General features: G+C 40.4%; 2 protein-coding genes across 3 annotated transcripts; both read left to right on the top strand.

Annotated features, from left to right (window-relative positions):
* The first annotated feature begins 110 nt into the window (after positions 1 to 110).
* tut1 (terminal uridylyl transferase 1, U6 snRNA-specific) lies at positions 111 to 8,202 on the top strand. Its single transcript, XM_077625437.1, has 10 exons — positions 111 to 320; positions 1,081 to 1,271; positions 1,357 to 1,563; positions 1,679 to 1,793; positions 1,911 to 2,035; positions 2,104 to 2,330; positions 2,416 to 2,525; positions 3,001 to 3,123; positions 3,425 to 3,517; positions 3,863 to 8,202. Exons 1-10 carry the CDS (start codon positions 245 to 247, stop codon positions 4,951 to 4,953), a joined length of 2,358 nt encoding a protein of 785 aa, XP_077481563.1. The 5' UTR covers positions 111 to 244; the 3' UTR covers positions 4,954 to 8,202.
* Positions 8,203 to 10,269: 2,067 nt separating this feature from the next.
* Positions 10,270 to 12,032, top strand: LOC144093348 (pancreatic propolypeptide YG-like). 2 transcript variants are annotated; one of them, XM_077626768.1, is made up of 4 exons: positions 10,270 to 10,726; positions 10,833 to 11,023; positions 11,556 to 11,636; positions 11,778 to 12,032. In XM_077626768.1, the coding sequence occupies exons 2-4, from the start codon at positions 10,845 to 10,847 to the stop codon at positions 11,800 to 11,802; spliced, it is 285 nt and encodes a 94-aa protein (XP_077482894.1). In that variant the 5' UTR covers positions 10,270 to 10,726; positions 10,833 to 10,844; the 3' UTR covers positions 11,803 to 12,032. The 2 variants fall into 2 exon arrangements, with proteins under 2 accessions (XP_077482894.1, XP_077482893.1); XM_077626767.1 differs by having other exon boundaries at positions 10,270 to 11,023.
* The last annotated feature ends 248 nt before the right edge of the window (positions 12,033 to 12,280 follow it).

Genomic DNA, 12,280 nt, shown 5'->3' with positions numbered 1-12,280 from the left:
CTGTTTTTAAGTATTTTTGATTGATATTTGATAGTCTTTCTACAGCACTTGATGCGGAACTATTACGCGAATCGGAAAGAACCCGGAACGATTTTAGGGTTGTACCCGGAAGTAACGTTGGTTTGACGGCGGAGGGAGATTCGAGAACCACGAAAGCCTCCGCTTTCCAATCGACCTCGTGTCTACTTTGTTTTTTGTTTTATTTTAATCTTTTCACTCGTTTCAGAATTGAATTTTCACCATCATGGAATCAGAAAGTGACGTGAAAACATCATCGAGAGGTTTTCACTGCGTCCTCTGTAAAGTCAACTTACCAAATCGTAAGTATAAACTTCAAACTAACCCTCTTCTGGAAATGTGTCTTAAATAACTCATACCGTGTAACATTTCTATAATATAGAATACTTGATCTAAATAAGTGTTAAAATAACAATCATGGCCGATTTTTAATCAGTTTTTGCAAGCACGGACAATTTTCAGTAGTTCATATATAATTGTTTTATATTCTTTATTACTTATGTAATCATTATTTACAATCGCCAATGATCGTACTGGATGTTTTCCATATCAACATTCTACAACACTTAAATCAAATAATCAGGCTCGATATCCGTCTTCTACACACCTTGCTAATCAAATGACAATTTGATTCAGGTGGTAGCTTGAGGGGGGAGACGTGGGAATACAGACCGAATAGGTCAAGTTATCTCTTAAAGTCATATATTTTTGCGTATATATGCGTGCTTTTGATGGCAATGGCTGTCCACCTCATTTGAACTGGGAAACATGTCTGTGAATGTCCATGTTTAAGTACCATTGGCCAAATATTCTTGACTGGGAAGAGTGGTCGTTCATTGAATTGCACGCTTTTATTGTCATTATATACAAGCATAATGGGATTTGAAGCTTCAGCATAAAGTGATCAAATAACAACAAACAATCACCAAATAATATGTATTAAACATAAGTAGTGGTCAACATCCATAAATGGTATGAATAAGTAGTCACAAATGTGTGGCCTGTAACTCATTTGTGCACAAATAGGCTAAATTGCCCTTTGTTGCGTCATTTGTGCTTTAGAGTCGAGCGTGGATCAGCACGTCAAAGGACGCAAACACCAAACGTTAAGCAACGTGCGGACCACCAGGAAGACTCAAGAGCAGCACAGCGTTTTTGTCAGCGGCATCAAGTCGGACACGTCGCAGGCTGACCTTGCAGAATACTTCGAGCAATTTGGCACCGTTTCTGACATCATCTTGGATAAAAACAGGGTAATTTGGCCGTATCGATTAAACTGTAAGTTGTAGTTTTGTGTCTATTCTGAGATCATGTTACCGTGACCTTTTGCATCTCCAGGGTGTATTTGCCATCGTGCAGTTCAGTGAAACAGACGGTACTCAGGCAGCGTTGTCTTGCCTGGAGCACCGCATGAAAGGTCTCAATCTACGTGTCAAACCCAGAGAGAAGAAGGAATTCACGTATATCCCCAAAAAGAAGTGTGACTTGGAGAACCTGCAACAAGTTCTGGACCGCTTAAAACCTCAACTGTGTCAGCTTCCCAATGTAAGTCATTGTGTAGTTGATCTATGAGCGGAGTCCATTTTTTTTAATAGCGCTAAATTCCCAGAAATGTAAAAAGTAAATATTTTGCGTTGTCTTCCCATTGGTTGTTGTTAAGGTTAATGCTCAAATGCAGTACATTGAGAGCCGCTTTGAGCTTGGAGATGCCGAGAAGAATGCCCGGAACTTGCTGGTGGAACTCTTGCGCGAGGTCTTTGTGGAGTTTTTCCCAGGTTAGCACAATCTGTGGACTATTTGCTATTTTCATTTTTAAGTTACCTTTAAAAAGAAAAGAAAAATACGTGCTTGACTGTTTTTTGCAACCCACTCACACATCTGTTGGTTTACAGACAGTCAAATTCTGCCATTTGGTTCCTCCGTCAACACGTTTGGTGTTCATTCCTGCGATTTGGACTTGTTTCTGGACTTGGAGAACACCAAAGTATTCCAGGCCCGTGCCAAGTCGACATCAGAGGTGCAATTTTAATTCATTTAAATGCCCCGGGGGTCACTTCATGCTTGACCGACCCATGATCGTCTCAGGCGGCCGAGTGCGCGTCAGACGACAGCCAATCGGAGGACTCCATCCTGTCTGACATCGACCTGAGCACGGCCACCCCTGCAGAGATTCTGGACCTAGTGGCCGCCATCCTGCGCCGGTGTGTCCCCAGCGTCCACAAAGTCCAGGTGGTGAGCGGCGCCCGCCTCCCGGTGGTCAAGTTTCATCACCGCGAGCTTAATTTGCAGGGGGACATCACAGTTAACAACAGGTCAGAGTTGGGGCATATTGGACAATGTTTTTTTTTTTACTTTTTACATTACAAACGTGAGTTTTCCTTCTTTTTTCCTTTCTAGACTGGCTGTGAGGAACACACGCTTCCTTCAACTGTGTTCAGGGATAGACCACAGGCTGAGGCCTTTGGTGTTCACCATTCGTTACTGGGCCAAACAGAAGCAACTAGCTGGTAAAAATTCATTTAAAAAAATATATTTGGTCTTATTTTTGTGTTTTTTTATTGTAACTTTGCATTTTGATCAGCAGATGGCAGTAGATGCTCACTATTTTTTTAGTTTCTTTTAGTATGTTACATTTGAATAGATTTTTTAATCCTTTATTAAAATAAACAGCACTGCTGTTTAAAAAGTAAACTAAACTACAAATATCTTGGCCAGCAGTCTAATTGGGATCTCAATCATCACAAAAATCTGGCAACCCCTGATTTATAGCATTAACCAAAATCACAATATCCTCCCCAAGAAAATTAAAAATAAAATTCCAACTAGAAATGACCTGTTCCAGCAACCCGCTTAATTATTGGATATTTTTCACCGCTCCAAAAAAAATAAAACATTCACACCTTGGAATACCTTGATACTATTTTATCTATTCCAGCCTGCCAAATAAAACGTGTAATGGATTATTTTTGTTGTAACACAAAGGTAACCCCAGTGGCCCGGGTCCATTACTCAACAACTATGCTCTGACGCTGCTTGTCATCTTCTTCTTGCAAAATTGCGAGCCCCCTGTCCTCCCTACTGTGGACCGCCTTCAAGACATGGCCTGTAAGTACAGCATTGCTCTGACAGTCTACTGCAAAATACTGAGCTCCGCTTGGTTAATACTCCAAAACTATTAGCACTATAGCTTAAACACAGTACCGTATTTTCCGGACTATAAGTCACACTTTTTTTCATAGTTTGCCTGGCTAATACTTAAGTGCAACTTATCTGTTATTTTTTCCTCTCTGACCACCAACAGCAAGTTGTTACTGTATTTCAAGAAATAAAGAAATATGTTCAACTCATTAAAAAGATAGTGTTTTAGTTGGTCAAGATACCAAATGTGCTTTACTTCACCTTACAGGTGAGGAAGAGGAGTGCGTAATTGAAGGATGGAACTGCACCTTTCCCAGTCAGCCCATCGCAGTGCCCCCAAGTGGAAACACTCAAGATTTCTGTAAGTCAAAAAAGTCACTCATAACTGATGAAAAAGAACCCTCTCAATAGACAAACATAGGCAAAGTAGTCACTGTGTATATCTATATAATATTTTGACACCATGACCAAATATCCATTTGAGCGGCGAGCAATATTTTTGTCCACTTGGCGTCCCGATCGAGGGTTTTAAACGTGCAGGGCTATAAAACTCACGGTCCAGTCTGGCGAGTGACGAGAAAGCCGGCCAATCAGAGTGTGGGGTTTCCAGATTTGGTCCAATTGCATAAAAGCAACGTGGCCCCAGAAAATTTTGGAACACTAGTCTAGATGATGTCCTGAATCCATCTGTGTTGTCTCTACCCAGGCACACTATTGGCTGGTTTCTTCTCCTTCTATGCCAACTTTGATTTTGCAAGTAGCGTCATATGTTTGAGGGTGGGCCGCGCACTCCCCATCACAGACTTTCTGTGTAAGGAGGAAAAGGACCCGGAAAAAAGCAGCAAACCACAGCACAGTGGACCCAGAGTGGGGCCTCTAAATATTTTGGACCCCTTCGAGCTTTTGCACAACGTAGCGGGAAACCTGAACGAGCGCGCCCAGAAATGCTTCCAGAAGGAATGTCAGGAGGCCGAAAAGTACTGTCGTAGTCTCCAGTACCTGCGTAGGTCCACCAAGGGGAAATCGTGGGGGCTGGTGCGCTTATTCACCCCCGGCCGGGGGGTCGAACAAACCCCGGCGGACGACCCCGTGGTGAACATCCCTTTTAAATCGGCGGCGCTCCCGGAGACCCTCCGCAATCAGCTGCGTGCCGCGGGGGACCACTTCCGGTCCTTGTGGTTTGAGAAGGTGTGCGCCAGCGTGCGGGACGTTTTCCAAAACATCCTCAAATGCCATCTCGCGTCCTCCTCCGGGTTCGGCGACGGCGAGGATTCCATCGCCGACGTCTCCGGGGAAACGGACGCCAGTTCGAGCTCCCTTAATACTTCGGTTAATGACGACGTGGAGTCGCCCGCTCGGGTGGGCGCAAAGCGACGACTCTCGGACGGCGACGAGATGTCGCTTTACCCCCGTGGGAAAAAGCCCAGGATGTCCAAAAACGGCAAGCCGGACCCCCCCTATTGGCTGTGGGTGCAGAAACACGGCGTGTGGGCCGGCAGGAGGAAAGTGAGGCGCGAGATGGTCAAGGACGCCGACCTCGGCCCCGAGGGAAGCTGCGTGGATCTGGAAGCGCGAGTCACGAGTCTCATCGTGGACAGGGAAGAGGAACTGAAGGAACCGCTTGAGTTCAAGGTTAGGCCACAACTGGTGGGAGGCACAGAAAGCACCAAGGCCGTGCTAAAGTTAGAGCCGTGCAGCGACCGCTCTGGAGTTTTTCAGGATTTTGTTCATTTCCTGGAAGCTTTCCTGCCCAAGATGGTGGAGTCGTTGCTGGAGAAAGAAGCAGTGGAGAACTAAATTGCCTCCTCCCGTAGTAGAACATTTTTTGTTCAGCCTCAAAATGGCTTCGAAGCTTCAGTGCGGGTTATAAAGGAGAGAGAAATCTAGCTGTGTTTAGAGTTTCAAAGTCAACACACCCTTTTTTTAAGTAAAAAAAAAAGTTTTGTCATTATTTAAGTGACATAACCTGTACAATCTAGGATTCAGTGCTGCATTTTTAGCGCCTCTGATTAACCCCAAAATAATGACACATTTTCTAGTAGTCTTTTTTTATCCATTTTGGAAATCCGTCCAGTTATCGCTGGTGTCCTTATTGCGCTATACTTTCCTAAATTGCCTAAAAATATTTGGATTTTGTAAAAGCGCTGATGTGTGCTGACTCTTCTGAACCGTAATTTTGAGTGTCACTGACTAATAGCCACACACATACATGCGCCCTTTTTTGTAAAAGTTATAGGTCATATTAGGTTGTCAATTATTATTTTTAAATGAATTGATGTGCAATTGTTTGTGCGGGTTAACGTTTCCTAGTTAGGACAACAATTGTTTGAGAGGTGGCTTTTTTATGTTTTAATGAAACCAAAATGCTCTGAAGGGGATAAAAAAAGCCATGACATAAATAAACTCTTAATTCATTCAGTGGCTGAGTGCTACTAGCATTAGATCAGTGCTACTTTTTTGTTTTGTACAAGTGTTTAGCATGCTCTGACAGTTTATAGCCATTGAGCTTGGCCACTTTCAAAACACAGACAAATTAGAGTAATGAATCAGCCAGGTAGACGTTTTTATTGCTAAAGAAGAGGAATGTCTGGTGTTCCACTATGCCGATTAACATCGTACATCTCTCTTTGATCCAAATACGTATGTATAATATATATGCATGGCATAGTTGGGCGTCGTGCTTGTTGTTATCATTTCTAAATGTAAAACTGAGAAAAACAGCAAACACAGTTTACTATTCCAAATTCATAAAATGACATTATCATTAATAATAGAAGGCTTAAATTGATTTCGCTATTACTCACAGCTACTTTACTATCAGCTTTGGCGACATCCTCACAAAAAACATAAAATGGGCCTCATCGTCATAGTTTTTTGTGTTGACAATGGTGTTTTGAAATTAACTCTCCTGCTTAATTCTGTTTTTAAAAAAAAATGGATAACGACAGCATGGGTTAGGACTAATTAGTGTAGATTTCACTCCAAATAAAAGGGTTTGTAAATTGAGCGGTACAAAAATTGAGATTTTTTGGTGTGTAATTTAAAATCTGCAGACGCTTTGGCTCAGTAAAGGTTGTCCAATGGAGATATCAGTGTAAAATATTTACCATTCATCTTCATTGAATGTGAATTTTCAGTGTTTATTTTTTCCTTCCAGCCAATTGTCACTGGAAACCATGCGCTTTTTCTTTCTCCCATGCTTGCGGCTACTCTGATATTAACTTTGGTTTTTGTTTCTTTTGAGGCACTGTTGATATACGAGCGGTCTTACACACCCGCACCTTTAAGCCAAAGAGTCAAAGTGATTGATACCAAACTATTTGTTTGCTTGAGGTGGGCCAAAACAAGGAAGCAGATTTGAGCTAATGTTGAGCAACACCGATATTTTCGACTTTGTTAACAACCGCAACGAGGCGATTGGTTGATTAGAACCAAAAGAACATTGACGATAAAAATTGGTCGTGTTGGAAATGGAGAAAAAAGCTAGTTTTAATGACTTTCTAAAATTAATTTAGTTTAGTTGTTAGACATGGTAGCAGTAGTTTTATAATAGTTCGTTAAATCTTGACGTCTTACTTTATTTGTTTAGATCCCATAATTTTCCGACTATAAGCTACAGCTAACAAATTTGACTGATTGTTCAGTTGTTGAGTCTATTTATATTTTTTAAAAAATAGTGACGGGCTTAATTCAAGAGTAGCGCAAATAACAGTTAGAATTTTCCTAAGGGTTTTTAAACTAGTGACAACAGGCTGATGAAAGTCTATCTGGAAAGTCCATACCAATTCCTCCCTTCAAATACTTTCTCAATGATAAATAGTGTCTTGTCTCAAGTGAAATTAAGAACCAAATCAAATCAATCTTATTTTTTTGTATTCCTGGAAGCCTCGTAAAGGCCGGCCGCTCACCTGCGTCATCCGTCAGTTACCTGAAGCTGCCGGCCTGCTCATAAAAGCAGCATTGGGACGTCGGGTTCGGCGCTGTAATTGGCCGGCTCTGCTTCCCGGAAAAGACAAATGATTCTTAGCCAGGAGCCGGATTGAGTAGTGGCGCTCCTCTTGGGACCGCAAAACCGCAAGAGACGCTCGCCTTTAGAAAAACAACCGACGCGCACAATTCTTGTGTTTCTGCCAGTAAATGGCCGGCGTCCATAACATGCAGAAATATGACAAGCTTTTTCCCCGAAGCTGCAACGTGCTAACACGCAGATCTATTTAGGCTACATCTACGGTCACGCGGTATCGTCAGTTCCCCACTTTGTCTCACGGTGACCCCAGATGGAAAAACGTGCCCTGAAATGGGGTGGGAATTAGGACTCACATTTATGACGGATGAAAAGCACTTTGTTCACGTTAGTGGCTCCCCGACGGAGATAAGACGGAATGAAAACACATCATTTCCTCTTTTCCACGCGTTTTACAGGAAGGAGTCCATTTTCTTTTTCCCGTTGATTGCTCTTACTCCATCCCTGCGTGTGTAGTGTAAATAGAATTTTGTTTTTATCTTGAGTGGGGAGTTAAAGTCCCGTTATCACCTAAGGTTTTTTTTTTTTTTTTACTGAACTCTACAGATTGGACTTGTGAATATGCCAACAGCCGTTGTCCTTAACTTTTTAAAATAGACCAAAAATGCTAACAAAGACGCAGTTTTGATCCCTTTTCATTGGTTGGCCAGAAGGTCAGAATTGTTGTCATACATTTTGTTTGACTGCTGTTTATTGTACATTCAATTGTTTTAGCAGAAAAATGGATATTACATGTTGTGTAGGAAATTGTTGAGTGAATTGAGCACATAAAAGGAAGTGGACTAGTTGCTCAGTAGCCTATTCTATTTTTGATCAACACATTTTATTGAAGCCTGTTTTGACCCAGGTGATAAATGACAAGTTGTAAATAATAACATGACAACTGAAACAACAAGTGTTTAGTCATGACTTTTGTTTCCCATTGAGTCAGACGACTTCTGCGGGAATCCTTACTTTCGACTTTCTTGTTGGTTTCATCTCTGCAGAGGCAAACCGTGACAATACAATAGTTATGAATCTAAGTCTTGGTCATTTATTTTAGAATTCTCTTTGACAAGATTCTACTTTTTCTTAATTAGTGAGTAAAATAGACTTTAGCGGTAGAGAAGAGTCAACTATAAGAGCAAGTATCAAAAAGTTGGTCAAACTCTTGGTTTATTCTGCTATTAACACTTGTCAGCGGGAGGGTTTTAACTGAGCGCTATCGACCTGTGAAAACCGTAAGTGTAGCCTTTTCCTCTTATCTAAGACGTCCGCATGCAAACACTGAGGACGGCTAATGAGTTTGTCCTGTGCACATCGTTGTTTCTTCCCATTGACTTTTATAGCACCGCAGAGTCAACGCTGAGATGTTGATTACTGAAGTAGAATTAAAATGTTCCGGATAAGCCACCGTTAAAGCCTGGAAATGGACAGTTTACACACAAAGGAGGACAGATTATAATTATACATAACTATATTTCTGTATTTTCCGGTAGTATTTCATACCTCAGTGTTTGTTTGTTTTTTAAGAATTGGAAAAATCCTTTTTAAATTGCTAAGAAATGGTCAATGGAATCAATGTCATTTTACAATCCACTTTTAGCCTTGAAGAGCACGGTCGTGTAACCTTTAACTGCTGGTTTATTGCCAGCAGGAGATCCACTAAGGTGGTCTCTGGGGATTTATGCCCAAATTACGTTGTGTTTTTGAAAAGGAGAGGGGCAAAAGAAAACAATATTTTTTTATTTACTATTCTATAAACAGCTCATGACAATAGAACTGTCACCAAATCTCATGGGAGCCCCCCAGGACAACTTGTGTTTTCAAAGGCCCTGACAAAAATGTTTTTTTTTTTCCTCTAACTTTATTTTTTTAACAATTGTCTTTGACACATGAAATATGAAACAAGATTTTTTGACATTTTCATACCTGTCAACCTCTGCCGATAACTGCCCTTATAAATGATTATGATTCCCCTTACAAACCCCTAAAAAACCTTACAAACACCGTACGAGTCGTACGACTCGTACGGTGTTTGTAAGGTTTTTTAGGGGTTTGTAAGGGGAATCATAATCATTTATAAGGGCAGTTATCAGCAGAGGTTGACAGGTATGCATTTTCAAACAGCCTTCTTAGGAATCAACGTGACATGGTTGCTATAATGCTATTTGCAAAAGAGTCCATGATATTTTAATAATAATAATATTCGGACATAGGCTTTCATCATCACTGACTGGACAAAAGCCTAATTGTCATCATAACCAGAAACTGCGTATGACGAAATTGGTAATTTTTTTGACAAACTACATACAAATATCAATTAGAATTAGGACTTTTGACTCCAAAGCAGCAACTTTACAAAAAAGTACTTGTCCCTAAAGTGCTATATTTTCCCCATAATTCACCCCGCAGTTAAGCAGTAAGTATAATGCAAATGAAAACGATAGCATCTCAATCTCTGTCGTGAATGCAAAGAAAAATGCACCTTGGCTTTTGACGCGTCATAACCCGAGCAGTAGACCGTGAAGCTCTAAGATAAATTGGAGCTCCTGCCAAGGTCATAAAAAAAAATAATTGACCACCTGAGAGGTATTTCCAGGGTGGCTTGAGTCATGGGTTGCCAGGTCTTTGAGATTTTCAAGTGGCAACTTGTGTCATTTAAGTACCACCTAGAGAAATATAGATGTACTGTACTAAAATGGCTATGTTGTTTCACACAATCGATCTGCGCCGATATATTTAAGGTTTTACTACCGTCTCATTGATGAATGTGTGTTGTAGTGTCGAAAGCGCTAATCATATATAGTAGTACATGTACATGATTGTCAATTGTTTATACAAGTGTGTTTCATTCACTCAGCCCTCTGCACATTTTGCTTACAAGTATTTATTTATACTATACATATTTATTTCATTTTTCTTTTAAACAAGGAAATCGTTATGTTTGTTGTTGGGCTCAATCGGTACTTTTTCAGCATATAACAAATATGTGTAGCCAGACATTACATTTATTGTAGGGCAACATATAATACTTTTTGTGACATTTTTATTAGTGTGGTATTAATATTTTTTACTGTAAAAAATGTGATCTTTTTCAATATTATTATAATTGAAACTTGGTTTGTAAACATTATTAATGGGAGGTAATTATCCTTAATGTTCATTTTTTGCCATAGTTTAGTTACAACTGCACGACTTCTTACAAAAAAATCAGTTTTAAATATGTTGAGCCTAAATAATTAAACCCAAATATTGGAACTACATCTAAGAATGACGTGCATACCAAACCACAATACATGATCCTCCATGGACGGATGATTCAAAGCTGTTAGAAGTGTTAAATTACAGGACTTACGCGCGTGTAGCGGGAAAAATGAGAGGTGTGGTTTAGTGTTAGTCAGCAGCGTACATCAGGTACGCTCGCCTCGCTCGCTATAAAAGACGGGAAACCGAGAGGAGAGGAGCAAGTCAAGGAACGACCACCATCACCACCACTACCAGCATCATCATCCTCATCATCATCAACAACAACAACCAACCAGTGTGCTTCAGAAGACTTAAAAAGTAAGTTTTCTTCTAAATTTCCATTATTCCTATTCTATTATTATCTTGAGTCCACTTTGCATTTAATTCCAAAAAAATGTGCTCACATGATGCTCTTCCCTTGAAGGATCCGTCCACCATGCTGAGACAGTGCGTGATGCTCGCCGCGCTCCTCGTTTGTTTGTTGGCGTTTTGGGGCCGCTTGGCCGACGCTTACCCGCCCAAACCCGAGAGTCCCGGCAGCAACGCGTCCCCGGAGGATTGGGCCAAGTACCACGCTGCCGTCAGGCATTATGTCAATCTCATCACCAGGCAGAGGTGAGGACGGTCACACGAAATGATAGACAGAAATACTCATCTGGTAGCGAGGAGAAGGGGATTTGGATCCACTTTAAAGTGGCTATGGAAATCTCTCGGAAATTGAACAGACATTTCCCCGGTGAGGATTAAAGACACTGATTTCATTTGAGGATTTCGCCAATCTGAATATGTTAAATAATTCAAGAAATCTCAATTTCTATACGTGCATGTTTGGTGCTTCATAGTTTTTCTTCTGTTTTAATTGTAAATGCCAATCAAAATGCAATTGAAATTAAATTTAGTGCATGTTTTGGATTTCTCATACGGCTTCTATTCCTCACTGGCCAAGCATTAATTTTAAGAAAAAAGGCAGACGAGTGTGTCCGAATTTGTGCGGGGGATATAAAACGTTTTTTTAATAGGTCAGGGGTCGTTTGCAAGCATAAAAAGATCACTGATGCGACTCCTTGTTATTTTACGGAGCTTTGTAGCTTTACAAATGTGATTAAAATACCAAATCCATGCATTAATGTAATGTAAATGTATCTAGATATGGGAAGAGATCATCTCCTGAGCAGGCAATGGAATGGCTGCTCTATGCTACAGATCCAAACCAAGACTCTGAACCACGGTGAGAGTTTTTGCCATATAAGGCAGAAAAATAGCTGAAATGGAAGCAACATTGACAGTTTTAGAAATGTGTTATCTTTACACTACTTACTAGGATCACTGAATGTAATCGTTGTCTTGATGTCTTTGTCGTTTTTTACAGGCTGGACTATAACAGCGAGTGGTAATCGATTTTGAAGGGTGACTCTTCCTCCTTAGAAAAACAAAAACAAAATCTAACAATCAATAATGCTGTGATTTTCTTTTGAGGGCCAAAGTGCTTCTAATGAATTTATTGCAAGTCACCAAATTGCATGCTTTTCTTCCTGTTGTCTGCAATGCTTCTCTTTGTATGCCTCTTCATTAATGTAAATAATTTGTATGAGGAAAACAACTTTACAATAAAGAATATAATGGCATAAAAAATTGGGTCAGTGCAGTTTTATTCCAGAGGTAAGTCATATTTATTGTACGGTGAAACTGTTTTTTCCACTTCAACTCAACCTTAACTATTCCAGTGTTTACAAAAAATAATAATAGCACAATCGATTGCAATTTTGCTGAACCCAAAGTTCAGCAAAAGAAAAAAAAACATTTAATGTCTGTATTTGTGATGACAACAAAACATTCTGAATGTACATAAAGGATTCCCTTTAATGTCTCATC

The sequence above is a fragment of the Stigmatopora argus genome, chromosome 18, assembly GCF_051989625.1.
Source record: "Stigmatopora argus isolate UIUO_Sarg chromosome 18, RoL_Sarg_1.0, whole genome shotgun sequence".
NCBI classification, from domain to species: domain Eukaryota; kingdom Metazoa; phylum Chordata; class Actinopteri; order Syngnathiformes; family Syngnathidae; genus Stigmatopora; species Stigmatopora argus.
The sequence above is the reverse complement of the archived record's forward strand: the minus strand, read 5'-3'. Positions and strand labels throughout refer to the sequence as shown.